Consider the following 26,314-nt stretch of genomic DNA (forward strand, 5'->3'; position numbering starts at 1 on the left):
GCTGGGGCTCAAATGATGCTTTATCTAGGGCAGGACCTACTCTAAATATAGACCATGTGCCTGCCCCGACTCATTTCTATTTCATGAAACAAAACATTTTTTTAAATGAAAAGGAAAATGGACCCAGTTTCTTAGAGATCATTGCAACCATTTCAACATGAACATACTGTATCTCTTAACAAGATCATTTCAGGGAATGATAAAATATCAATACTGATATTCTATTTCTACTTAAAACATGCAATAGGGAGAGAGATGGAGACCTAAAGCACAAACGCAGCAGAATCAGGCCTGCCCACTCAACACAAGCCACTCGAGACAGCCCGACTGCCTCCCTGCCAATCAACCGGCTGAAGCTAGCCAAGCCCTTTCACTCCATCATAGTCTACATAGGGAACGCCATCTTACCTTTTTGTCCCTTTTCCACAGCTTGAGACAGCAAAATCCCCAGAAAAATAAATCTGACACCATGACAGCCTCCCTGCTGCTGCTGCTTTCCTATACAGTCCACTCTACTCCCGGCAAGACTAGTTCATTCTGGTGAGCCCACACCGATGTCACAACAACACAGAGGCAGCGGCCAAATGAGAGAGAGAGAAAGGGAGGAGCTGCCCACGCCTTTGCCGCTGAGCTCATCTCTGAAACGATGTCACAGGCTGCTCTTTTTTCTCTCTCTCTCTCTCTCTCTCTCTCTCTCTCTCTCTCTCTCTCTCTCTCTCTCTCTCTCTCTCTCTCTCTCTCTCTCTCTCTCTCTCTCTCTCTCTCTCTCTCTCTCTCTCTCTCTCTCTCTCTCTCTCTCTCTCTCTCTCTCTCTCTCTCTCTCTCTCTCTCTCTCTCTCTCTCTCTCTCTCTCTCTCTCTCTCTCTCTCTCTCTCTCTCTCTCTCTCTATGACCTCATCATTTCCTGCCTGGTCCAGCCCACCCATGCGCCTGCTGGCTGTGTCTCCTCTCTGATGTCTTCAGAAAATACCCCCCTTCTATATTTCTCCCTCTCTCTTCCCCATACCCCTTTCTCTAGTCCCCCCGATTCCAAACCTCCTCTAGCTCAGTCACAGCTGACAGGCGATCATATTTAACCCTCTGTCGGAAATGTAAAATAAAAAAAGGGGGCCAGCCAAAGTCATCTAACATTGCTTGTTTTAGAGGTCTTACTGTTTTAGTGGGGAGGATGACAGACTGATTCTACAAATGTAGGATCTTAATTTGAGCCAGTTTGCTACAGCGGGAAAATAATCCTGCAGCAATAGGAAATGTGAATTATAATTATAATTAATGGACATCGTAGGGGTTGATACATTTTTCATAAGGGAAAATCAAGTCTGAAATTTCAAAGTGGAAATTACAAACTTCCGAAGCCTTTTTAAACCTCAAATACACTACACGTTTTACATTTCCTGGGTGATCAAATTAAGATTCTACATCTGTAAAATCACATATTGGAAGATTATAGTTCAAACATGCGTTTTAAAACCTAAAAGCAATCTACTGTACAAACCACCTGGAACAGCAAACACCTAAGAGGAAGATGACCAAAACGCAACACCATAATGAGGTAATAAAACCGTATATTTGGGGTTATGATAGGGTAAGACAGTTGTACTAAGCTCATGAGGCAGTTATACATGTTTTGTTCTTCAAGAATCAATGGGTAACCTACAGGTAACTGCCAACATAAAGGAACTATATTAGCAGTTACATGTATATAATTAATTGAAATGGCCATTGTAAATATCCCAGATTGTGCCTTTAAGAACACAGTAATGGTTAATATTGTCTGCCCTTTAAATGTGAAACATGAAGCAGAGGAACACAACGCATCACCACATCACACCATAACATGATAACGTGATTACTTGCTGAACACAGTGACCATTGTGGAGTGCCAAGCCAGACCAGGCCAGGGCGTGGCGGTGGTGTGTTTACATGTTATTTAGGGACTTTAGCATCAGTGATCCTGTCCAGGTGCCACAGAGTCACAGACAGATAATGATCTTGGTTTCAGACTGGATGACTGTTGTTCATTTGTTTCCTCACCCACTCTATTATCTCTCTCTCTATCTCTCTTTCCCTTACTCACTTTTTCTCTCTGTGTCTGTCCATCTCTCGCCCCCCTTCCTCTCTCCCCCTCTCCCTCTCCCCTCTCTCTTATACCAGCTGCTGCCAAGGGCCATCTGACTCGGCAGATATTAATAGAGAAAGGCCGGGGCATCTGCAGTGTTGCCTGATGGACCTCACATCAAAAACACACACAACCGACTGAGGGTGTATCTGAAATGTCACATATGGGCCCTGGTCAAAAGTAGTGCACTACACAGGGAATAGGGCTCCATTTCAGACTCAGTCTAATGCAGCCTGAGTGCTTCAGAGCAGCCCAGCCAACCACCCAAAAGGAGACAGGACAGATAACTGGTCCATTGAAGAACAGTCACATCGCCTACATGTAACCAGGCGGTCACAACCAGACAGCCAAATCTAATAAGGCAGCTAGGCTAAAACTAACCAGGCGGCAAGACTGGCTGACTGTTATGAAGCGTTATTGTCTATATCTGAAAGGGCTGGTAGAGAGCCTAATTCTTACCATGGAGTAAAAAGGTTACTACCCAACTGGTTGACTCATTCAAAGAAGTATCCCTACTAACTCGAACCAGACAGTTTAAATAAAAATACCAAATGGATAGAGCAGTCAGAAAGCCGCTGGTAGTCTTCATGTTTTTTCATAGAATCCTTTCCTTCCTCTCTGCACTACGACAGCCTAAGAAGTGACAAAACGTTTTTTTTAAAGGAGTAAAAAATGTTACACTACAGAGCCTGTGTCTTCAGGAGGGAAGACAGGAGACATCAGTGGTGGAGGAGACTGTCACGAACAGAAGAGGACCCAAGAGCGCAAGTTCAAATTCAGAGTTCTTTATTCAAGGTTACAGGCGGGAAGAGGAGTCCCAGGGGTGTCAGGGGTCTTTCAGGGTCCTCCTGTGGGTACCTGTGCTCGGGGGTCACCAAATGTCCGGGGGTGTCCAGTCCAAGTGCTTAGTGTGTGTGTTCCCCAGTGATGGAGCGGCGTATCGGGCTGAGGGGTGGTGAAACGTCTGGGCACGCTCATCTGGTGGTCGGAGACCTGGGGGAACACACACACACAACAGCAATATGAATGGCAGGCAGAAGTACAGATCAGGGCTGGGCAAATATCGTGGTGAGAGACAGAAGGCAGAAACGAGTACCGGAGGGGCTGAAGATCGGAGAGTAGTCGAGGTCCAGAAGGCAGGTTGGGATAGACGGGGCAGTAGAACAAGGAGGCAGTCAAGAAAGGATCGGTATCACAAACAGGAGTCAGAGCGCAGACAGGCAGGTTACTGGTCCGGGTTTGAAGACGATCTGACAGGGCTTGGCTGAAAACCAGGGCTTGATATACTGGGAGAGGTAGTGGGGAAATGCAGTTCAGCTGGCAGAGTAATTAGAACAGAGTGAGGCAAGGTGAGGATGGTGAGTGGGAAATGCAGTGCAGCTGGCCAGGTAACAAGAGCAGAGCAGGGCAGGTGGAGCTAGTTAGGCTGAGTAGAGAGAGGGAGGTGAGCAGAGTGGAAGATAATTGAATGCAATTAATGTTGCTACCAGGGAGAGAGAGTGCTCATGACAGGACCCCCCCTCCAAGGGACGGCCCCAGAAGTCCCAAGAACAACATCATGCCGGGAGGGTGGAGGGGAGCAGGCGGCGGGTCAGAACTCCTCCGAGCGGTCGAGTGAATCTCCTCATCCTCAGAAGGAGCTGGAGGGTCACGGTCGGGAGACAGGACAGGCACTGAGACAGGAGCAGGGCGGGCCGGACGGCTAGGAACCCCTCTTGGACGGCCCCTACGGATTGCAGGCTGATCAGGATGTAGTCGGTGGAAGTCAGTGATAAGGGTCCGGTCCACTATCCTCCTGGCCGGGATCCAGGTCCTCTCCTCTGGACCATATCCCTCCCAATCAACGAGGTACTGGAGACCCCTACCCCTTCGCCTAGAGCGGAGCAGCCGCCGGACGGTGAAGACAGGACCGCCATCTACGAGGCGCGGAGGAGGTGGCGCCGGAGCTGCAGGGACCAGGGGACTTTCATGGACCGGCTTGACCTTGGAGACGTGGAAGGTGGGGTGGACCCGCATGGAAGCGGGCAACTGAAGTCGGACCGCCGTTGGACTGATGACTTTCTGCACAGGAAAAGGACCAATGAAGCGAGGGGCCAGCTTTCGTGATACAACCCGCAGCGGCAGATCCCGGGCAGACAGCCAGACCTTCTGACCAACCCGGTAAGTAGGTGCTGGGGTCCTCCGTCGGTTGGCACCGACGGCGTAGCTGGTTCCAGACTTCAGGAGCACAGTGCGAGCCTGGGCCCAAGTGCGGCGGCAGCGGCGGGCATACGCAAGAGCAGACGGACAGGTGGCATCCGCCTCCTGGCTGGCAAACAGTGGAGGTTGATACCCGTAGACACACTGAAAGGGGAGAGCCCGGTGGAGGAACTGGTGAGTGAATTATGGGCATATTCCACCCAGAGCAGGTGTTGAGCCCAGGCCCGGGGGATTTTGGGAAGCCACACACCTCAGTGCCTTCTCCAGCTCCTGGTTCATGCGTTCAGTCTGGCCGTTTGACTGCGGGTGGAATCCAGACGATAGGCTGGCGGTGGCCCCAAGGAGATGACAGAACTCCTTCCAAAAGGTTGCTGAGAATTGCGGGCCCCGGTCTGACACTATATCCTGGGGTAGGCCATGGATACGAAACACATGTTCCAGGACCACCTGGGAGGTCTCTTTAGCAGAGGGTAGTTTGGGAAGGGGGCACGAAGTGGGTCATCTTACTAAAGCGGTCAACAATGGTAAGGATGACTGTGTGTCCGTCAGAGGGCGGAAGGCCCGTAACAAAGTCCAGTGAAACGTGGGACCAGGGCCTCTTGGGTATGAGTAGGGGTTGCAGCAACCCAGCAGGAGGCTGGTTGGGAGTCTTGTTTCGGTTACAAGTGGGACAAGCTCGGATGAATTCTCGGACATCCCGTCTCATCCCCCGCCACCAGAACCGCTGGCGGACCAGATGAAGGGTGCGAGTGATGCCGGGATGACAGGCCAGACGGGATTCGTGCCCCCACTGAATCACAGGTGACCTGAGATTTGCTGGAACAAACAGACGGTTGGGGGCGCTGGTGCTTGGACCTGGCTGGTCCCGAAGAGCCTCCATGACCTGCTTCTCGATCTCCCAGGTGAGGGCCGCTACGACCAAGTGGCTGGGAAGAATGGGAGCTGTCATGGCGGTGGTCTCGTCCTTCTGAAACATCCGGGAAAGAGCATCAGGTTTGATGTTGCGAGATCCCGGGCGGTAGGAGAGCGTGAAATTGAAGCGCGTAAAGAACAGAGACCACCGCTGTTGACGGGAGTTCAGCCTCCTGGCTGTTTGGATATACTCCAGGTTCTTGTGGTCTGTCCACACTACGAATGGTTCCTTTGACCCCTCTAACCAGTGCCGCCATTCTTCAAGGGGCGAGCTTGACAGCCAACAGCTCGCGGTTCCCAATGTCGTAGTTGCATTCGGCAGGGGTTAGCCGACGGGAGTAGAAGGCACAGGGGTGCATCTTGCCATCCTCAGCTGCTCTTTGAGAAAGCACTGCACCCACTCCCACGTCCGAAGCATCTACCTCCACCACAAACTGCCTTGCTGCATCTGGCATCTGGAGGATGGGAGCAGAAGTGAAACATGTCTTGAGGATATTGAAGGCCTTATCAGCAGCTGATGTCCATTGGTACGGTTGTTTAGTGCTGGTTAGCGCCGTGAGGGGTGCAGCCACTGTGCTATAGTTTCTGATGAATCTCCTATAAAAGTTGGCAAAGCCCAGGAACTGTTGCAACTTCTTCCGAGACTCAGGAACTGGCCAGGAAGTGACAGCCGACACCTTCGTGAGATCCATCTGAATGCTGCCCTCGGTCACCACATACCCCAGGAATGAAACGGTCTTGGCATGGAACTCGCACTTCTCTGCCTTCACGAAAAGAGAGTTCTCCAGCAGGCGGCGCAGGACCAACCGGACGTGGTGCGTGTGTTCTGACAGAGTCTTTGAGAATATTAAAATATCGTCAAGGTACACAAATACGAACGTATTTAGCATGTCCCTGAGGATATCATTCACTAGGGCTTGAAAAACTGCTGGGGCATTGGTGAGGCCGAAGGGCATGACGAGATATTCATAGTGGCCGGTTGGTGTGTTGAACGCTGTCTTCCATTCGTCTCCCTCCCTCATCCGCACCAGATGGTAGGCATTGCGAAGGTCCAGCTTAGTGAATACAGTGGCTCCCTGCAGCAGTTCGAAGGCAGACGAAAGTAAGGGCAGTGGGTAGCGATTCTTAACCGTGATGTCGTTCAGACCCCGGTAATCTATGCATGGACGAAGAGAACCGTCCTTCTTGCCGACAAAGAAGAATCCCGCTCCTGCGGGGAAGACGACGGTCTAATTATCCCGGAGGCAAGAGAGTCATTAATGTAGTCCTCCATGGCCTTTCTTTCCGGGGCTGACAGTGAATACAGACGACCCTTGGGAGGTGCTGTGCCAGGCAGGAGATCAATCGCGCAGTCATAGGGTCTGTGTGGGGGTAGAGATGTCGCCTTGGATTTGTTGAACACCTCTTTCAGGCTGTGGTAACAGGCCGGAACATTGGATATGTCGGAGGTAGCGCTAGATCCTTCCCGGTGAACGGGCAGGGTGGCCCCCCTTAAACAGGTCTGGTGACAACTCCTTCCCCCACTCACGGACTGTTCCTGTCTCCCAGTCGATGTGGGGGGTTGTGCTGACGGAGCCACGGGTATCCAAGAATGAGTGGTTGGCCAGGTGAGTGTAGGAGGTGAAACTGGATGGACTCCTGGTGGTTTCCTGACAGCAGGATTGTCACAGGGGCGGAGATATGAGTGACAGTGCCAAGATGATGCCCATCCAGGGCTCGTGCAGGAATGGGTTGTGTCAGTTGATGATGGTTCACGCCCAGTTGCTGTGCAAGCTCAGGGTCCATGATGTTTGCTTCGGCTCCGGAATCCACAAGGGCGGCCAATGTATGAGTCTTGTCAGAAAGCTGAAGGCGGAGATGAAGCAGGGTCTTTCGGATGGAGGGAGACTGAAGGCTTGTTGAGCTCACCCGGATCTCCCCTACACCTGGTGAGCTGCGGCTTTTGCCGGACAAGTAGCGACACGGTGATTCTCGCCACCACAGTAGAGGCAAAGGTTGGAGCTTAGACGGCGCCGACGCTCCTCGGGAGTCAGAGAGGCACGGCCAATCTCCATGGGCTCAGGCTGATTGAGTTGGCTATGGGACTTGACAGGCAGGGGCTGGACAGAAGCGGTATCGACCCGAGTACGGATGGCAGGTTGACTGAGACGGCCCTTCTCCCTCCTCCCGGGTCTGTATACGGCGGTCAATGCGAACGGCAAGGTCAATGGCGGCATCAAGCGTTGAGGGCGGGTCATGGGAAACAAGCTCGTCCTTGATATAGTCCGCCAGGCTATGGAGGAAGGCTTGCACCAGTGCCTCTGGGTTAAACGAGCTTTGACTGGCCAGGGTACGAAAGTCAATGGAGAAGTCTGCCACTGTCCGATTGCCCTGACGGATGGTGAGCAGAGCTTGTGACGCTTCGGCTGTTGGCGAGCCTAGGTCAAAGACCTTTAACATCTCCTCCTCAAAGGCACTGAAGGAGGCACAGGCTGGGGTTTGCCGGTCGAATTCCGCCGTTCCCCACAACCGAGCTCGACCGGTGAGATGTGTGATGACATACCCCACCTTGGCTCCCTCTGTTGAGAAAGTCCTGGGCTGTAGTGCAAACTGGATTCGGCAGCTGCTCAAGAATGGTCTTACTTGCTTCTGGTTGCCATCAAAAGCGTTCGGGTTCCCAATCCTTGGTTCAGGAGCGTGGGGATCTGGTGGCAGCACTGCCGGGCCTGCAGCATTGGGACCTCCAGCGGAGGGATGAAGGAGTATCGGTGGTACAGGAACAAAAGGACCAGGGGGGTGCAGGTGGAGTAGCCGGGCTTGAGAGTAGTTGCAGGGCTTGGGCTAGCTGTTGTTGCTGCAGTTGGAACTGTTGTTGCTGCTGGTTGAATAGCTGGAGAAGGGAAGCGATGTCGCCAGCCATCCGATTTATGTCTCCCTCAGAGCGTTCCAGTCGCTGTAGGGCAGTCCTCTCTGGCTCTTCCTCCATCGTGGTCAGGGAGTGCGCTGGGTCCATGATGGTCAGATCGTTCTGTCACGAACAGAAGAGGACCCAAGAGCGCAAGTTCAAATTCAGAGTTCTTTATTCAAGGTTACAGGCGGGAAGAGGAGTCCCAGGGGTGTCAGGGGTCTTTCAGGGTCCTCCTGTGGGTACCTGTGCTCCGGGGGTCACCAAATGTCCGGGGGTGTCCAGTCCAAGTGCTTAGTGTGTGTGTTCCCCAGTGATGGAGCGGCGTATCGGGCTGAGGGTGGTGAAACGTCTGGGCACGCTCATCTGGTGGTCGGAGACCTGGGGGAACACACACACACAACAGCAATATGAATGGCAGGCAGAAGTACAGATCAGGGCTGGGCAAATATCGTGGTGAGAGACAGAAGGCAGAAAGCGAGTACCGGAGGGGCTGAAGATCGGAGAGTAGTCGAGGTCCAGAAGGCAGGTTGGGATAGACGGGGCAGTAGAACAAGGAGGCAGTCAAGAAAGGATCGGTATCACAAACAGGAGTCAGAGCGCAGACAGGCAGGTTACTGGTCCGGGTTTGAAGACGATCTGACAGGGCTTGGCTGAAAACCAGGGCTTGATATACTGGGAGAGGTAGTGGGGAAATGCAGTTCAGCTGGCAGAGTAATTAGAACAGAGTGAGGCAAGGTGAGGATGGTGAGTGGGAAATGCAGTGCAGCTGGCCAGGTAACAAGAGCAGAGCAGGGCAGGTGGAGCTAGTTAGGCTGAGTAGAGAGAGGGAGGTGAGCAGAGTGGAAGATAATTGAATGCAATTAATGTTGCTACCAGGGAGAGAGAGTGCTCATGACAGAGACTAGTGCTGGACAATGTTCTTGATGTTCTCCTTCTTCAAAATTTAGCTTCGTGGAGGACTAAAATGTACAGTTGAATTCGGAAGTTTACATACACCTTAGCCAAATACATTTAAACTCAGTTTTCACAATTCCTGACATTTAATCCTAGTAAAAAAATCCCTGTCTTAGGTCAGTTAGGATCACCACTTTATTTTAAGAATGTGAAATGTCAGAATAATAGTAGAGAAAATGATTTATTTCAGCTTTTATTTCTTTCATCACATTCCCATTGGGTCCGAAGTTTACATACACTCAATTAGTATTTGGTAGCATTGCCTTTAAATTGTTTAACATGGGTCAAACGTTTCGGGTAGCCTTCCACAAGTTTCCCACAATAAGTTGGGTGAATTTTGGCCCATTCCTCCTGACAGAGCTGGTGTAACTGAGTCAGGTTTTTTATTTTTTTATTTTTTTTATTTCACCTTTATTTAACCAGGTAAGCCAGTTGAGAACAGGTTCTCATTTACAACTGCGACCTGGCCAAGATAAAGCAAAGTAGTGCAATAAAAAACAACACAGAGTTACATATGGGGTAAAAAACATAAAGTCAGAAATACAACAGAAAATATATATACAGTGTGTGCAAATGTAGCAAGTTATGGAGGTAAGGCAATAAATAGGCTATAGTGCAGAATAATTACAATAGTATTAACACTGGAATGCTAGATGTGCAAGAGATTATGTGCAAATAGAGATACTGGGGTGCAAAAGAGCAAAATAAATAACAATATAGGGATGAGGTAGTTGGGTGGGCTAATTTCAGATGGGCTGTGTACAGGTGCAGTGATCGGTAAGGTGCTCTGACAACTGATGCTTAAAGTTATTGAGGGAGATAAGAGTCTCCAGCTTCAGAGATTTTTGCAATTCGTTCCAGTCATTGGCAGCAGAGAACTGGAAGGAATGGCGGCCAAAGGAGGTGTTGGCTTTGGGAATGACCAGTGAGATATACCTGCTGGAGCGCAGACTACGGGTGGGTGCTGCTATGGTGACCAATGAGCTAAGATAAGGCGGGGATTTGCCTAGCAGTGATTTATAGATGGCCTGGAGCCAGTGGGTTTGACGACGAACATGTAGTGAGGACCAGCCAACAAGAGCGTACAGGTCACAGTGGTGGGTAGTGTATGGGGCTTTGGAGACAAAACGGATGGCACTGTGATAGACTACATCCAATTTGCTGAGTAGAGTGTTGGAGGCTATTTTGTAAATGACATCGCCAAAGTCAAGGATCGGTAGGATAGTCAGTTTTACGAGGGCATGTTTGGCAGCATGAGTGAAGGAGGCTTTGTTGCGAAATAGGAAGCCGATTCTAGATTTAACTTTGGATTGGAGATTCTTTATGTGAGTCTGGAAGTTGAGTTTACAGTCTAACCAGACACCTAGGTATTTGTAGTTGTCCACATACTCTAGGTCAGACCAGTCGAGAGTGGTGATTCTAGTCGGGTGGGCGGGTGCCAGCAGCGTTCGATTGAAAAGCATGCATTTAGTTTTACTAGTGTTTAAGAGCAGTTGGAGGCTACTGAAGGATTGTTGTATGGCATTGAAGCTCGTTTGGAGGTTTGTTAACACAGTGTCCAATGAAGGGCCAGATGTATACAAAATGGTGTCGTCTGCGTAGAGGTGGATCTGAGAGTCACCAGCAGCAAGAGCGACATCATTGATATACACAGAGAAAAGTGTCGGCCCAAGAATTGAACCCTGTGGCACCCCCATAGAGACTGCCATAGGTCCAGACAACAGGCCCTCCGATTTGACACACTGAACTCTATCTGAGAAGTAGTTGGTGAACCAGGCGAGGCAGTCATTTGAGAAACCAAGGCTATTTAGTCTGCCAATAAGAATGCAGTGGTTGACAGAGTCGAAAGCCTTGGCCAGGTCGATGAAGACGGCTGCACAGTACTGTCTATTATCAATCGCGGTTATAATATCGTTTAGGACCTTGAGCGTGGCTGAAGTGCACCCGTGACCAGCTCGGAAACCGGATTGCATAGCGGAGAAGGTACGGTGGTATTCGAAATGGTCGATGATCTGTTTGTTAACTTGGCTTTCGAATACTTTCGAAAGGCAGGGCAGGATGGATATAGGTCTGTAGCAATTTGGATCTAGAGTGTCACCCCCTTTGAAGAGGGGGATGACCGCGGCAGCTTTCCAATCTCTGGGGATCTCAGACGTTATGAAAGAGAGGTTGAACAGACTAGTAATAGGGGTAGCGACAATTTCGACGGCTAGTTTTAGAAAGAAAGGGTCCAGATTGTCTAGCCCAGCTGATTTGTAGGGGTCCAGATTTTGCAGCGCTTTCAAAACATCAGCTGTCTGAATTTGTGTGAAGGAGAAGCGGGGGGGCATGGGCAAGTTGCAGCAGAGGGTGCAGAGTTGGTGGCCGGGTTAGTGGTAGCCAGATGGAAAGCATGGCCAGCTGTAGCAAAATGCTTGTTGAAATTCTCGATTATTGTAGATTTATCGGTGGTGATAGTGTTTCCTAGCCTCAGTGCAGTGGGCAGCTGGGAGGAAGTGCTCTTATTCTCCATGGACTTTACAGTGTCCCAAAACTTTTTGGAGTTAGTGCTACAGGATGCACATTTCTGTTTGAAAAAAGTTAGCCTTTGCTTTCCTGACTGCTTGTGTATATTGGTTCCTAACTTCCCTGAAAAGTTGCATATCGCGGGGGCTATTTGAGTGCTAATGCTGTACGCCACAGGATGTTTTTGTGCTGGTCAAGGGCAGTCAAGTCTGAGGAGAACCAGGGGCTATATCGGTTCTTAGTTCTGTATTTTTTGAATGGGGCATGTTTATTTAAAATTGAGAGGAAATTACTTTTAAGGAACAACCAGGCATCCTCTACTGACGGAATGAGATCTATATCCATCCAGGATACCTGGGCCAGGTCAATTAGGAAGGCCTCCTCGCTAAAGTGTTTTAGGGAGCGTTTGACAGTGATGAGGGGTGGTTTGTAGGCCACCTTGCTCGCACATGCTTTTTCAGTTCTGCCCACATATTTTCTATAGGATTGAGGTCAGGGCTTTGTGATGGCCACTCCAATACCTTGACTTTGTTGTCCTTAAGCCATTTTGCCACAACTTTGGAAGTATGCTTGGGGTCATTGTCCATTTGGAAGACCCATTTGTGACCAAGCTTGAACTTCCTGACTGATGTCTTGAGATGTTGCTTCAATATATCCACATTATTTTCCTTCCTCATGGTGCCATCTATTTTGTGAAGTGCACCAGTCCCTCCTGCATCAAAGCACCCCCACAGCATGATGCTGCCACCCCCGCGCCACCCCCGCGCTTCACGGTTGGGATGGTGTTTTTCGGCTTGCAAGCACCCCCTTTTTCCTCCAAACATAATGATGGTCATTATGGCCAAAAAGTTATATTTTTGTTTCATCAGACCAGAGGACATTTCTCAAAAAAGTAAGATCTTTGTCCCCATGTGCAGTTGCAAACCGTAGTCTGGCTTTTTTATGGTGGCTTTGGAGCAGTGGCTTCTTCCTTGCTGAGCTGCCTTTCAGGTTAAGTCGATATAGGACTTGTTTTACTGTGGATATAGATACTTTTGTACCTGTTTCCTCCAGCATCTCCACAAGGTCCTTTGCTGTTGTTCTGGGATTGATTTGCACTTTTCGCACCAAAGTACGCTCATCTCTAGGAGACAGAACGCGTCTCCTTCCTGAGCGGTATGCGGCTGCGTGGTCCCATAGTGTTTATACTTGCGTACTATTGTTTGTACAGATGAACGTGGTACCTTCAGGCGTTTGGAAATTGCTCCCAAGGATGAACCAGACTTGTGGAGGTCTACAGTGTTTTTTCTGAGGTTTTGGCTGATTTCTTTAGATTTTCCCATGATGTCAAGCAAAGAGGCACTGAGTTTGAAGGTAGGCCTTGAAATACATCCACAGGTACACCTCCAATTGACTCAAATTATGTCAACTAGCCTATCAGAAGCTTCTAAAGCCATGACATCCTTTTCTGGAATTTTCCAAGCTGCTTAAAGGCACAGTCAACTTAGTGTATGTAAACTTCTGACCCACTGGAATTGTGATACAGTGAATTATAAGTGAAATAATCTGTCTGTAAACAATTGTTGGAAAAATTACTTGTGTCATGTATAAAGTAGATGTCCTAACCGACTTGCGAAAACTATAGTTTGTTAACAAGAAATTTGTGGAGTGGTTGAAAAACGAGTTTAATGACTCCAACCTAAGTGTATGTAAACTTCCGACTTCAACTGTAGCTGTTTGAAGCTAACAAAGACAACCCACTGAGAAACAGTCACATAACACACCATGTTTGGGAAATGTCCCTAGTAGTGGGAAAAATAATCCATGGAGGTGGTTTCCATATTTAAATAAAGTTGTTAGAAACAGGTTTCTATTTGGGAGGAATGTGAATGTGCCACGACAAGTATAATATCATTGGAAAACCCCAATAAAAAGCAAAGAATATTGAATCTGAAAAGGTACTAAAATGTCATAAATGTTGCCTTTCTCATTGAAGACGCTCATCAAGTGTCAGACCAGGTTGAAGTTCATATTGTAGTGTGCGGATACGTGTGAATATGCAAAGATCTCTCCATCCTATGGTGTGGGATGGAAAACGTTGACAAAGTCATTGTAGGCGGCAGTCAAACAAGGCAGGTAGGTCATGGCAAGTAAATTCCACCTCACTAAAACCTTACACTTCCTTCCTGCTAAGCCCCCTTTCTGTATTTTACATACACTCCCACTACCTTCCACTGTTGCTCATCCTCTATGGTGGCACGCTGAAACCCTTACAGTAACTATAGTTTCCTTCCCAACACACCCCAGCCATATCTGATCAGACACAAACAAACCAACTCCCACCCAAACTTCAGAATCAGACACTTTTGTTCACTGACTATTGCTCAATCACCATGGTGACAAACTGAAAATCTTACAGTCTTAATGTCTGAAAGTGAGTGTCTTTCCCAACAGTCAACTAAAGCTAATCAGACCATAGAGACAATTATGAGACATTTAGACAAACAACACTACTCCCAGCTAAACAATGTGCTGTCTCACACCAGTGGGAGTTGTTATAAGAAGTAGCTAAATGGGGATTGTCCGTGAAAGGGAGGGACATATCATGTACTGTAAAGTATCTTGAAAATATGTTTATTTCCCAATATCCATCCACTGATAACAATACTGAAATGACCCTGGCCTTCAAATGCATTATTAACCACCCAGGGGAGTTAATTATCTTGGGGTTGTGGTTGGCATGCTTGCCTTGGGGTCATGGAGACCCCGTTTGAATATCTGCAGGGACATAGCCTACCCACTCTCACCAAACACTGCAACACTATACCAGAGTGGAAGGAATTAAACTAAGCTGTTTGAGAAACAGCTCATTTCTCTACTGTTAACTAATGTACAAAAAACACCAACTCTGAGGTTCTTCTGAAGTCAGCACTGAGGGAGGCAGAAGGCAGGGAGGCAGCAGGGAGGCAGTAGAGAGGGAGGCAACGGGGAGGGAGGGAGCAGGGAGGCAGTAGAGAGGGAGGCAACGGGGAGGGAGGGAGGCAGCAGGGAGGCAGTAGAGAGGGAGGCAACGGTGAGGGAGGCAGCAGGGAGGCAGTAGAGAGGGAGGCAACGGGGAGGGAGGCAGCAGGGAGGCAGTAGAGAGGGAGGCAACGGGGAGGGAGGCAGCAGGACAGTGGATTCAATTACTGCACTTGGTTCTGTGTCCAAGTCATAAATCACCTTGAACAGAACAGGCGTTAAAATTAAATGGCCTGTAACTCTGACCACTCATCTACTCAAGGCTGTAGATGTCAATGAGGAAAACTGAGAGAGAGATAGAGAGAGAGAGGTGGGGGGGAGAGAGGGGGAGAGAGCGAGAGAGAGAGAGAGAGAGAGAGAGAGAGAGAGAGAGAGAGAGAGAGAGAGAGAGAGAGAGAGAGAAAGAGGTGGGGGGGAGAGGGGGAGCGAGAGAGAGGGGGGAGGGAAATATTGGGAACACAGGAAAGAGTTTCATCTGTGAAATGACTTGAGCTCAGCCTACATGATGAGGATTCTGTGATCATAGTTGTCAGAGGATAGGGCTTAAATACAGATGTAAGTTCAAGTGTTAAGCTTCTTGAAAATGTACAAGTCGGCCATATAATCTTGTCTGTACGATGTGTGGCACTGGCTCACAAATCCTAACAGTGGTTGAATCAGGCATTATGGGTGCTTACATCGATCTGAGGCTCTGGACTCATCGAAAGCAGAGGCACAGTGACGTGGTGAGAAATGTCTCTATTCATTCCGTTCTCTTCTCCTACCAAAACGACCTAATCAATTTAACATTTCAATGAGCAGGCAGACTGTGAGTCATACCCACATTGCATCACACTGTTTTAGAGTGCTTTCTCTGTCCCGGCTCCAACAACCAAAACACTACCCTCTTTCAGAGGATGCTTTTTGTGGGCTGACGAAATGCAGTCTTCCCTGTTTAGTTGGCCTGATGCCAAGGGTGGGTGGTGTGGGATTGGACTGCATCACGCCACACGTCCAGGCCGCAGGGGATGAAAAGTAGCAGAGGAAGTTGACCTTGTATGCCGTTCACTCCGGCTGGTCAGTGGGTCCGTCCGTCTATAACACCATTGGTCTGACATCTTTGTGGTAACTTGATTGCCTGACCGTCTTGGTTGGACTGAACCGCGGTTGGACATCAATCAATAGCTGGTGTCTGTGCACTGTAAGGGGAATGTGAGTGATACATTTGGCCCTGTAGAGGACTCTGGGAAATGGGTAGCGGGTAGCAGGGCAGGGTGAGCGCTAGCTCCCATCTCTGATTCACTTAGGACTCTGCTGGCCTCCACTGGGTGGGTGGTTCATTACTGAGTTTGCACTGCAGAGGGCTGGGGAGAATGCAAATGGTTACCGCACAATTAACATTATTTCTCACAGGCTACACTCACGTTTTTATCTGCTCTTTATGCAAAGCAGACAGGCATGTCTTTTTCACAATGTAGACTTTGACATATTTCCAAGTACTCTTGGCGGAAGCTTTAATATTGTCTGTCTGGTTGCTGACCCCTGCTCTAGTGACTAGTGAAGTTATTCAATCCATTCCACACCAACCCAACACCCCTTATCAGAGAAGGGCAGATCATATGTCCATCCTCCACTGACCCACATGTCCTTTCACCACCTCTCCTCTCAGACTGTTCTCTTTACTTAAACAACAGTTAATGCCTCTCCCTGGAAAGCTTACAGTGATGTGTAAAGCATACTGTCTAATTACAGGTACTGTAAAGTGGAGACCAGTGTTTCTGTGTGGATGTTGTTGGGGAAACCATATCCGACAGACTGTAACAGGAGTGTCGTATCAAGTCTGTGGCTGATTGGAGAGATTGACTGGTGTAGACAGAGAGGAGAGGGATCCCTAGTACTGTAGTCAGGAGGATCTAGTTACTGTGCTGTTTGTGGCTGAAGACTATCTTACCATGATCAGGCCGGTGGTGATGGGGTCGTTGCATCCATGGCACAGCTCTCCGAACTTGGCCCAGTAATCCTTCTTGCAGAAGAGCCGGCCCTCCTTCTCATAGTACCAGTGGGACAGGGAGGCACTGCACTCACAGCATCTGAACAAGGAGAGCGAGAGGAATTATGAGCATGTTTGTAAGTTTATTAGGCAGAGCTGACTTCATAAAACTGGCTAGGTATTTGAAACCAGTACTGGCCCAGGTTGACGTCTTGTCGTTGCTGAAGAGTAGACAATCCCAGCACTACACCTTCTTGGTTGGCTCACACCCAGTCATCTATGGATAGCGCTCATAATTGTTAGCTTGAAAATGCCTTTCAAAGTTCTTTCTTTGTTGCACCAATCCTGGCAATGCTGGATTTGGCCTCCCCCTCTTCACAACATTTAACTTCTCGTTGAAAGTTAGTCTTGAAAATTGCAATGCTAACAAATTAGCCACCACATCCTCCTCAATAACACCTGCTACAGTTGCCGCCATTGTCACACAGACTACAACAAAAGCACGGGAAAACTAGGCTACTGCTCACTATTGGCTCATCAGTAGTGACATGTCTAGGTCTTCAAATGTGATTGGTTCATTCCACTGTCACTCTACATTTCTGCTCTAATACGGCTTCTGAAGGCTTAGCCAAAGGCTGGCTGAGCTAGCTAGATTTTTCTACCCAGAGACCACCAAAGAAATCGTGGTAGGATATTTTTTCTCTTTCCAACATAAACTGAAGAGATACAATTAGAAGAGCATAAAAATTATCAAAAAGATTAAGTTGAAATTAAAACCACATTTTATTTAAAAGAAATATATAAAAATTTTATATATCCTTAGGCCTTCTCCCTCAGGGTTCCCCACTGATTTTAGCCCATTTAAACCACTGACATGTCTTACTGAAGGTAATGCAACAGATAACGCATCAGAGATCTGAAAGTGATAAAAGTTAAATTTCCTTTACCACTAAGACTAAAGCAACACTCCCACATACATTACGTGTTATACCAAAGTGAGATCACAGACAAACCCAACATTGTGACTAATATAGGTGATGAAACAACAAGGATGTGATGACAGACACCTACACATGTCAATGCTGTCCAAACACAACATCCAACTATAACAACATGGTTGTTACTCCAGTGGCTTTTGATCCACACAACTAGTTTCACACACACAAGCACACACACACACATATATATAACCACATTTATAAACTGGGTGGTTCAAGCCCTGAATGCTGATTGGCTGACAGCCGTGGTATATCAGACCGTATACCACAGGTATGACAAAACATTAATTTTTACTGCTCTAATTACGTTGGTAACCAGTTTATAATACCAATAAGGCACCTTGGGAGTTTGAAGTATATGGCCAATATACTACGGCTAAGGGCTGTATCCAGGCCCTTAGCCATGGTATATTGCCCATTTACCACACCCCCTCAGGCCTTATTGCTTAATTTGATCATAGATATAAGGGGCTATCTGCATGTGGAGATCTTAAGGAATGGACCTACCGCTGTCAGTATATCTCTCTTAGGGAGAGAAGAGGAGAGAACAGGACAGAGCTGAATGATTGGGTAGTGATGTCAGGCAGATAGAGATCATTGGCTGATAGACAGGGTGAGGACTGAGGAGTGAAGGGGAGAGAAGATGACAACAAAGACAACACACACATACCAGAGGAGGCTGATGTTAGGAACTATAGGAGGACGGGTTCATTGTAATGAATGGAATGGAATCAATGGAACGGTATCAAACACATAAAACACATGGAAACAACGTGTTTGACTCCGTTCCATTGATTCCATTCCAGTCATTATAATGACTCCGTCCTCCTATAGCTCCTTCCACCAGCCTCCTCTAACAAACAGACACACACACACGTCCATCAGCCTTCCTGGTCCCTTGTCTCCTCTCTGGCCTTCCTCTGCCAGACAGCCAGGGATCAATAGAAACAGACCTGGGGGAGTCAGGGGGACTGTTGGTCATCAATCCCCATCTGCTGACTCTCTGCTGGCCTACAGTACATCCAGACCAGAGGCCTAGGAGGGGAAAAGGGATGGGGCAGTGGGGTAAGGGTATGGGGTGTAATGTTAACAGATTCAGTTTAGGGGCATGGGGACTGTGGGGAGGGAGGCCTAGGGAGAGGGAGATGGGGACGGGGACAGAAGGGGAGTGGGGATGAGGGCATAGGGGCATTGGGGTAAGGGGTAAGGGGTAAGGGGTAAAGGGTAAAGGGGTAAAGGGTAAAGGGTAAAGGGTAGGTAGAGGATGAAGGGGGGAAAGTGAGTGGAACAGATTGAGCAGGCACTGGAGGAGTGGGCAGATCAATTCCCATGGGTTTCTGTGGTTATCATCAGTCTTCTTTAAGTCTAGCCAGAACACACACGCATGCACCCCTGCAGAAACACACACAGACACTCAATTTACACACACTGACATTTACACACACTAAACCTCCCTCTTTCTGGAATGTGCACACATAGTGAACATCTGAGTGTAACGGTCAAAGACAGAGCTCCCACTACTACACCCTGATCCTGCTGCATGCAGTATGCTGAGCATGTGGTGTGATGATAGGAGGCATACATGGGTCAAGGGTAGTCAGAGGACAATCACAGCCACACTACTCTACCTAGTCAGCAGTCCTGTCTTCCAGCTACACCTCCCCCTCTCCACTGCAGAGTCCCTGCAGCCTCCTGCAGAGTCAAAGTCATACCTGGGCCTGCTCTACACACACAGGCACATCAGTCCACACAGGGCTTCAATGCTCTCGAGCTAAATCCAAGCTGAAGTCACCTTATCAGGGAAGGGCATGTAGCGCTGAACTGTACTCTAGCAGAAAACCATATGAATATGACTAAACAGTTAGTTCTCTGAATATAATTTTTTGTTACCCACAGTAGCAGGCAATAGTAGTAGGATTACATGCGAGTAAAAGTGTGAGTGAATGTGCCTGTGGGATAACCTTTGACAGGGTCTGTCTGGAGCGACCTTTGGTGGATTTGTGCCTGTGTGTGTGTGTGTGTGTGTGTGTGTGTGCACGTCCATGCCTGTGTGTGTGTGTGTGTGTGTGTGTGTGTGTGTGTGTGTGTGTGTGAGTGTGTGTGTGCGTGCGTGCGTGCGTGCGTGCGTGCGTGCGTGCGCGTGTTTGCGTTACAGGGGGCACATAAGAGGATTAACAGTTTGAAAGACTCAGAGGGAGACTCTCTTACCAATTGCACCAAATACCCCGCTGGATGACTAAGCTTGCCCTGAGTTCAGTAATACTACTTCTTATACACCAGGGGCGCAACTTTGGTTTTAGAAGTGGGGGGCACATATACTACATGACCAAAAGTATGGACATCTCATTCCAAAATCATGGGCATTAATATGGAGTTGGTCCCCCCTTTGCTGCTATAACAGCCTCCACTCTTCTGGGAAGGTTTTCCACTAGATGTTGGAACATTGCTGCGGGGACTTGCTTCCATTCAGCCACAAGAGCATTAGTGAGGTCGGGCACTTATGTTGGGCGATTAGGCCTGACTCGCAGTCGGCATTCCAATTCATCCCAAAGGTGTTCGATGGGGTTGAGGTCAGGGCTCTGTGCAGGCCAGTCAAGTTCTTCCACACCGATCTTGACAAACCATTTCTGTATGGACCTTGTTTTGTGCACGGGGGCATTGTCATGCTTAAACAGAAAATGGCCTTCCCCAAACTGTGGCCACAAAATTGGAAGCACAGAATCGTCTAGAATGTCATTGTATGCTGTAGCGTTAAGGTTTCCCTTCACTGGAACTAAGGGGCCTAGCCTGAACCATGAAAAACAGCCTCAGACCATTATTCTTCCTCCACCAAACTTTACAGTTGGCACTATGCATTCGGACTGGTAGCGTTCTCCTGGCATCCACCAAATCCAGATTTGTTTATTGGACTGCCAGATGGTGAAGCGTGATTCATCACTCCAGAGAACGCCATTCTACTGCCAATGTTTGTCTATGGAGATTGCATGGCTGTGTGCTCGATTTTATACACCTGTCAGCAACGGGTGTGGCTGAAATAGCCAAATCCCCTAACTTGAAGGGGTGTTCACATACTTTTGTATATATAGTGTATCTACATGTTGAATATGAACAGGCTGAACAAGCCAAGTGGCCCACCATCCACCACAGAGAAAACACAATGGTAAATATAGACATGATAACGTGAGATGAGTAATGCATAATGGTCTCTGGTGAAGACCAGAATGAGATTAAGGGCTTCATGTCAGATACACATAACCAAAATATTCTGAGACAAAATGATGATCTGAACCACAGGAATGGTTACAGAGAAAAGTGTTTACTGGATATGATACTGATATGAACTACAAGGAAGTCCTCATATCTATTCATATCAAATGGTCATGCTTTTTTCTTGCCCACACAGCACAGGGTTAGCTAAGTGCAGGGTTCGCTGAAAGCATTGAGAGAGAGAAAAGAGATAAGAGAGATAAGAGAGGAGGGGAGGACATGCTGTTGGAAGTGTACGGTTGGAGTTAAGCAGAGGAGATGAGAGATGAGAGAGAAAAGAGGTTTAGCTCTGCTGAAAGAGATAGGAGAAGGAAAGGATATGTTGGGACAGGGACAGGAGGCGCAATGCTTAAAGGACGTAGAGAAAGAGGAAGGCAGAGGCAGGGAGATGAGCTATGCCAAAAGGATGGAAGGAAAGGGATAGATGGGTTTTTACTTGATGAGATGAGCTTTGAGTGACAGGTCCCCAGGGCTCTGTTATCAGGGCCGGAGGGGAGAGAGGGAGAGGGAGAGAGAGAGAGAGGGTGGGAGAGAGAGAGAGAGAGAGAGAGAGAGAGAGAGAGAGAGAGAGAGGCAGTGAAAGGAGGGATGAGCTGAGGTAGAAGTGGAAGGATAGAAAGAGAGATGAACAGGAGGCTGACAAATGACTGTTCCACAAGCAAACAGACAAGCAACTAGGAAAGATCCCAGATTCTGAGATGCCAGACACCCAGCTGCAACCACCTAGGAGAATAGAAACATCCAAAGAAGGGGGGAGAGGAGAGGTGGAGGGGGTCACAAAATCTGGAGACCCCTCTTTCACCCCTCTATTCCCAAATGGAATCAGCCAAAGTGCCTTGTAATAAAATGCATTCTCCTTGACCCCCAGCCCCAGAGATACCCATGTCATATTAAATCACCACTCACATAGAGACAGGCAGACAGAGACAGACAGACTGGTCGAAACACTGTATTCATACAGAGACAACTGTTTGACCAAAACACTGGATTCATGGAGAAAGTGAGAAGAAAATTAACTTTTCACATCATCCATTCACTTTAGATATACTGTATATAAAAATTGATATGTAAAACACTCTGTGTAATCAACATAGTTCGCCTAAATTGTTGCGTAGCATTGACTCTATGATCACAGTGATGCTCTTATGTAGAGATATTAGATTCAGAGATGATCTCATTAGCCTGATGTTTGTATTCTGTAATTATCTTTGAACTGCCTGTATGTTATTTACAGGCTCTAGCCTTTTGGGGGCCCTAAGTGAGATTTGTCACCACATGGCAAAACCTTTTAGTGGCCCCTCTCTTGACGGCAGAGAGAAAAATAATCATTTTAAAAGTTCATTTCCTGCAATTCTACACATTTTTCCATAGGGTGGAAGGAAAACGTAGCAATTTAGTAAAAAACATTAAAGCAATTCTACTCATTTTGCCATGGGGCAGAGAGGATTCTTTTTCAGTTTTAAAGCTAATTTTCTGCAATTCTGCACATTCAAAAGTTTGGGGTCACTTAGAAATGTCCTTGTTTTCCATGAAAACATACATGAAATGAGTTTGAATAGGAAATATAGCAAAATGCATAGGAAATGTAGTCATTGACAAGGTTAGAAATAATGATTTTTAATAGAAATAATAATTGTGTCCTTCAAACTTTGCTTTCGTCAAAGAATCCTCCATTTGCAGCAATTACAGCCTTGCAGACCTTTGGCATTCTAAATGTCAATTTGTTGAGGTAATCTGAAGAGATTTCACCCCATGCTTCCTGAAGCACCTCCCACAAGTTGGATTGGCTTGATGGGCACTTAGGTACCAAACGGTCAAGCTGCTCCCACAACAGCTCAATAGGGTTGAGATCCGGTGACTGTGCTGGCCACTCCATTATAGACAGAATACCAGCTGACTGCTTCTTCCCTAAATAGTTATTGCATAGTTTGGAGCTGTGCTTTGGGTCATTGTTCTGTTGTAGGAGGAAATTGGCTCCAATCAAGTGCCGTCCACAGGGTATGGCATGGCGTTGCAAAATGGAGTGATAGCCTTCCTTCTTCAAGATCCCTTTTACCCTGTACAAATCTCCCACTTTACCACTACCAAAGCACCCCCAGACCATCACATTGCCTCCACCATGCTTGACAGATGGCATCAAGCACTCCTCCAGCATCTTTTCATTTTGTCTGCGTCTCACAAATGTTCTTCTTTGTGATCCGAACACCTCAAACTTTGATTCGTCTGTCCATAACACTTCTTTCCAATCTTCCTCTGTCCAGTGTCTGTGTTATTTTGCCCATCTTAATCTTTTCTTTTTATTGGCCAGTCTGAGATATGGCTTTTTCTTTGCAACTCTGCCTAGAAGGTCAGCATCCTGGAGTCACCTCTTCACTGTTGATGTTGAGACTGGTGTTTTGCGGGTACTATTTAACAAAGCTGCCAGTTGAGGACCTGTGAGGCGTCTGTTTCTCAAACTAGACACTCTAATGTATTTGTCCTCTTGCTCAGTTGTGCACCGGGGCCTCCCACTCCTCTTTCTATTCAGGTTAGAGCTAGTTTGTGCTGTTCTGTGAAGGGAGTAGTACACATCGCTGTACGAGATCTTCAGTTTCTTGGCAATTTCTCGCATGGAATAGCCTTAATTTCTCAGAACAAGAATAGACTGATGAGTTTCAGAAGAAAGTTCTTTGTTTCTGGCCATTATGAGCCTGTAATCGAACCCACAATTGCTGATGCTCCAGATACTCAACTAGTCTCAATAAGGCCAGTTTTATTGCTTATTTAATCAGCACAACAGTTTTCAGCTGTGCTAACATAATTGCAAAAAGGTTTTCTAATGATCAATTAGCCTTTTAAAATGATAAACTTGGATTAGCAAACACAACGTGCCATTGGAACACAGGAATGATGGTTGTTGATAATGGGCCTCTGTACGCCTATGTAGATATTCCATAAAAAATCTGCCGTTTCCAGCTACAATAGTCATTTACAACATTAACAATGTCTACATTGTATTTCTGCTCAATCTGATGTTATTGTTTTCTTTAGAAAACAAGGACATTTCTAAGTGACCCCAAACTTTTGAACGGTAGTGTACATGGCTAATTTCTCTTGACATAACAAGAGAAACACTGCTGATGCGCAACCCAATTTAGAAATTGCACCTGGTGTATTTTACTATTCTTACTCTAAATAAGTAAGTTGCGACCCTGACTGAGTTCCCTTTTTGTTGTTGCAATAATTGGGTCAGGGGCCCCCTAGCAGCCAGGAGCCCTAAGCGACTAGCTTATGTTGCTTATGCCTGCTTATTTACCATGTAAACTACTTGACCCAGGTCAATATCTGACCAAGATCAACTACTGCCAATGATTTTAAATGGATATCAAAGCAAAAGATGAATGAATATAATAAATGGGTTTGTTTACATTAATAAAATGATGTCAATTTGACCTGTCACTACAGTAGGTCACTCTTTGATTTAGCTACAGATAGAGGTATTGATCAGGAGGAGTCACACACACACAGCATATGTTTACTATCCTTGTGGGGGCCTAAAATTAATTTCCATTCAAAATCATATTTTCCCTAACCCCAACCCTAAACCTTACCCTAACCTTAACCCTAACCCTAACCCTAACCCTAACCCTAAACCTAACCCTAAACCTAACCCTAATTCTAACCCTAACCTTAAACGTAACCCCTAAGCTTAAAATATAATGTCCTCGTGGGAAATGTCCCATGAGGGAGAATGTTCAATATTTTACTATCCTTGTGGGGACTTCTGGGGATTTCCATTAGCCACGAGGATAGTAATACAAGCCCACCCACAAAAGTTTCAGACTGAGTAGACACACAGACCTCTGTGGTTTCCCCAGTTCCCCAGGGGACAGACACAAGATGGCGTAGCAGTGTGGTCATGTATTCTGTTGTGTCCTCGTGTAAATAGCCAGTTTTTTTGTTTTTTGTCTTTTTTTCATATATATTTCTCTATCTCACTTTCCATCCTTTAACTAAATATACTTTCCTGCAACCCGCCTCACCCAATGTAGAACGCATTCTATTATTTCTTTATTTTTATCAAGAACCTACGGCTGAAACTAGCCAGCTAGCCAGCTAACTAGCTACTTACTATTAGCCACCGTTAGCGGTCTTCACCACTGTCCGTGGCCTGCACTACCTACCAGCCAGTTCTAGCCTGGACAATTATCGGCCAGTCTGCACAGCGTGCTGTCGACCCAGAGCATATCGGATTATCTGCTGGAATCACTGAATCACTGGACCTTAACACCGGATCATCGCAACTAGCTAGCTGCAACCGAATGGCTGTTGTTGGCTAATTCACCACTGTCCCGATGCACCAGTTAGCCTTGAGCTAGCCTCGAGCCAGGCCCATCTCCCGGCTATCTACCTCTCTGTCAACCGGGCGGGACCTCCTAGTGTCGACATGGAGCCCCGCCGATCCATCACGAATGGTCTACCAACGTAATCGTCTGATGTGGTTTCAACAGACTTCCCGTTGCGACGACCACGAAGATCCATCTGCTAGCCCCGGCCCGCTAGCACGCGCAAACAACAGCCGTGCCTCCTGCTCGCCTGTGCTGTAGCAGCCTACGAACTGCTCCCGGACTTACCTATTGCTGTTCACTGGACCTTATGATCACTCAGCTACACAGCTGATGCCTGCTGGACTGTTGCTTTACACGGTACCCTATTCTGTTTATCTGTTTACTTTCGTCGCCATTACCAGTTGTTGTCTTAGCCCTCTCGAATAACACGTGATTGCGTTTTGCCTCTCTCCCATGTCAATATGCCTAGCCTATTGCTGTTTGGGCTAGTTCTTATTGTACCATTTCACTGTAAGCCCCCAGTCCCGCTCAACCAGCCTCAGAGAGCTCCTTTGTCCCACCCCCCATACACGCGGAGACCGGCTCAATCGGTGCCTCCAGTGATGCTACCTCTTTCTTCGTTACCCAATGCTTAGGTGTACCTCCACTGTACTCATATCCTTCCATATCCTTGTCTGTACATAATGCCCTGAATCTATTCTACAACGCCCGGAAATCTGCCCCTCTTATTCTCTGTACCCAACGCACTAGAAGACCAGTTCTTAAAGCCTTTAGCCGTATCCTTATTCTATTCCTCCTCTGTTCCTCTGGTCCCAGGCCCTGTAGCCCCCAGTATCGCTCCTACTCTCCAGGCGCTATCATTTGTTGACTTCTATAACCGTAAAAGCCTTGGTTTCTTGCATGTCAACATCAGAAGCCTCCTCCCCAAGTTTGAGTTATTCACTACGTTAGCACACTCTGCCAACCCTGATGTTCTAGCAGTGTCTGAATCCTGGCTTAGGAAGGCCACCAGAAATTCAGAAATGTCCATCCCGAATTACAACATTTTCCGTCTAGATAGAACTGCCAAAGGGGGCGGAGTTGCAATCTACTGTAGAGATAGCCTGCAGAGCTCTATCATACTATCCAGGTCTGTGCCCAAACAGTTTGAGCTTCTACTTCTAAAAATCCAACTTT

General features: G+C 47.4%; 1 protein-coding gene across 5 annotated transcripts in view; it reads right to left on the reverse strand.

Annotated features, from left to right (window-relative positions):
- Window positions 1–26,314, reverse strand: part of LOC121567914 (LIM domain kinase 1-like) — a 96,605-nt gene that overhangs the window by 20,870 nt on the left and 49,421 nt on the right. For 3 of the 5 annotated variants that reach the window (XM_041878298.1, XM_041878299.2, XM_041878302.2), the window contains one exon: window positions 16,507–16,645. In XM_041878298.1, coding sequence (XP_041734232.1) covers window positions 16,507–16,645 — 139 coding nt within the window. Of the gene's footprint in view, window positions 1–408; window positions 635–16,506; window positions 16,823–26,314 lie in introns of those variants that run through there. The other 2 variants (XM_045220557.1, XM_041878301.2) reach the window with 2 other exon arrangements.

Source organism: Coregonus clupeaformis, chromosome 6 (genome assembly GCF_020615455.1).
Source record: "Coregonus clupeaformis isolate EN_2021a chromosome 6, ASM2061545v1, whole genome shotgun sequence".
Lineage (NCBI taxonomy): Eukaryota > Metazoa > Chordata > Actinopteri > Salmoniformes > Salmonidae > Coregonus > Coregonus clupeaformis.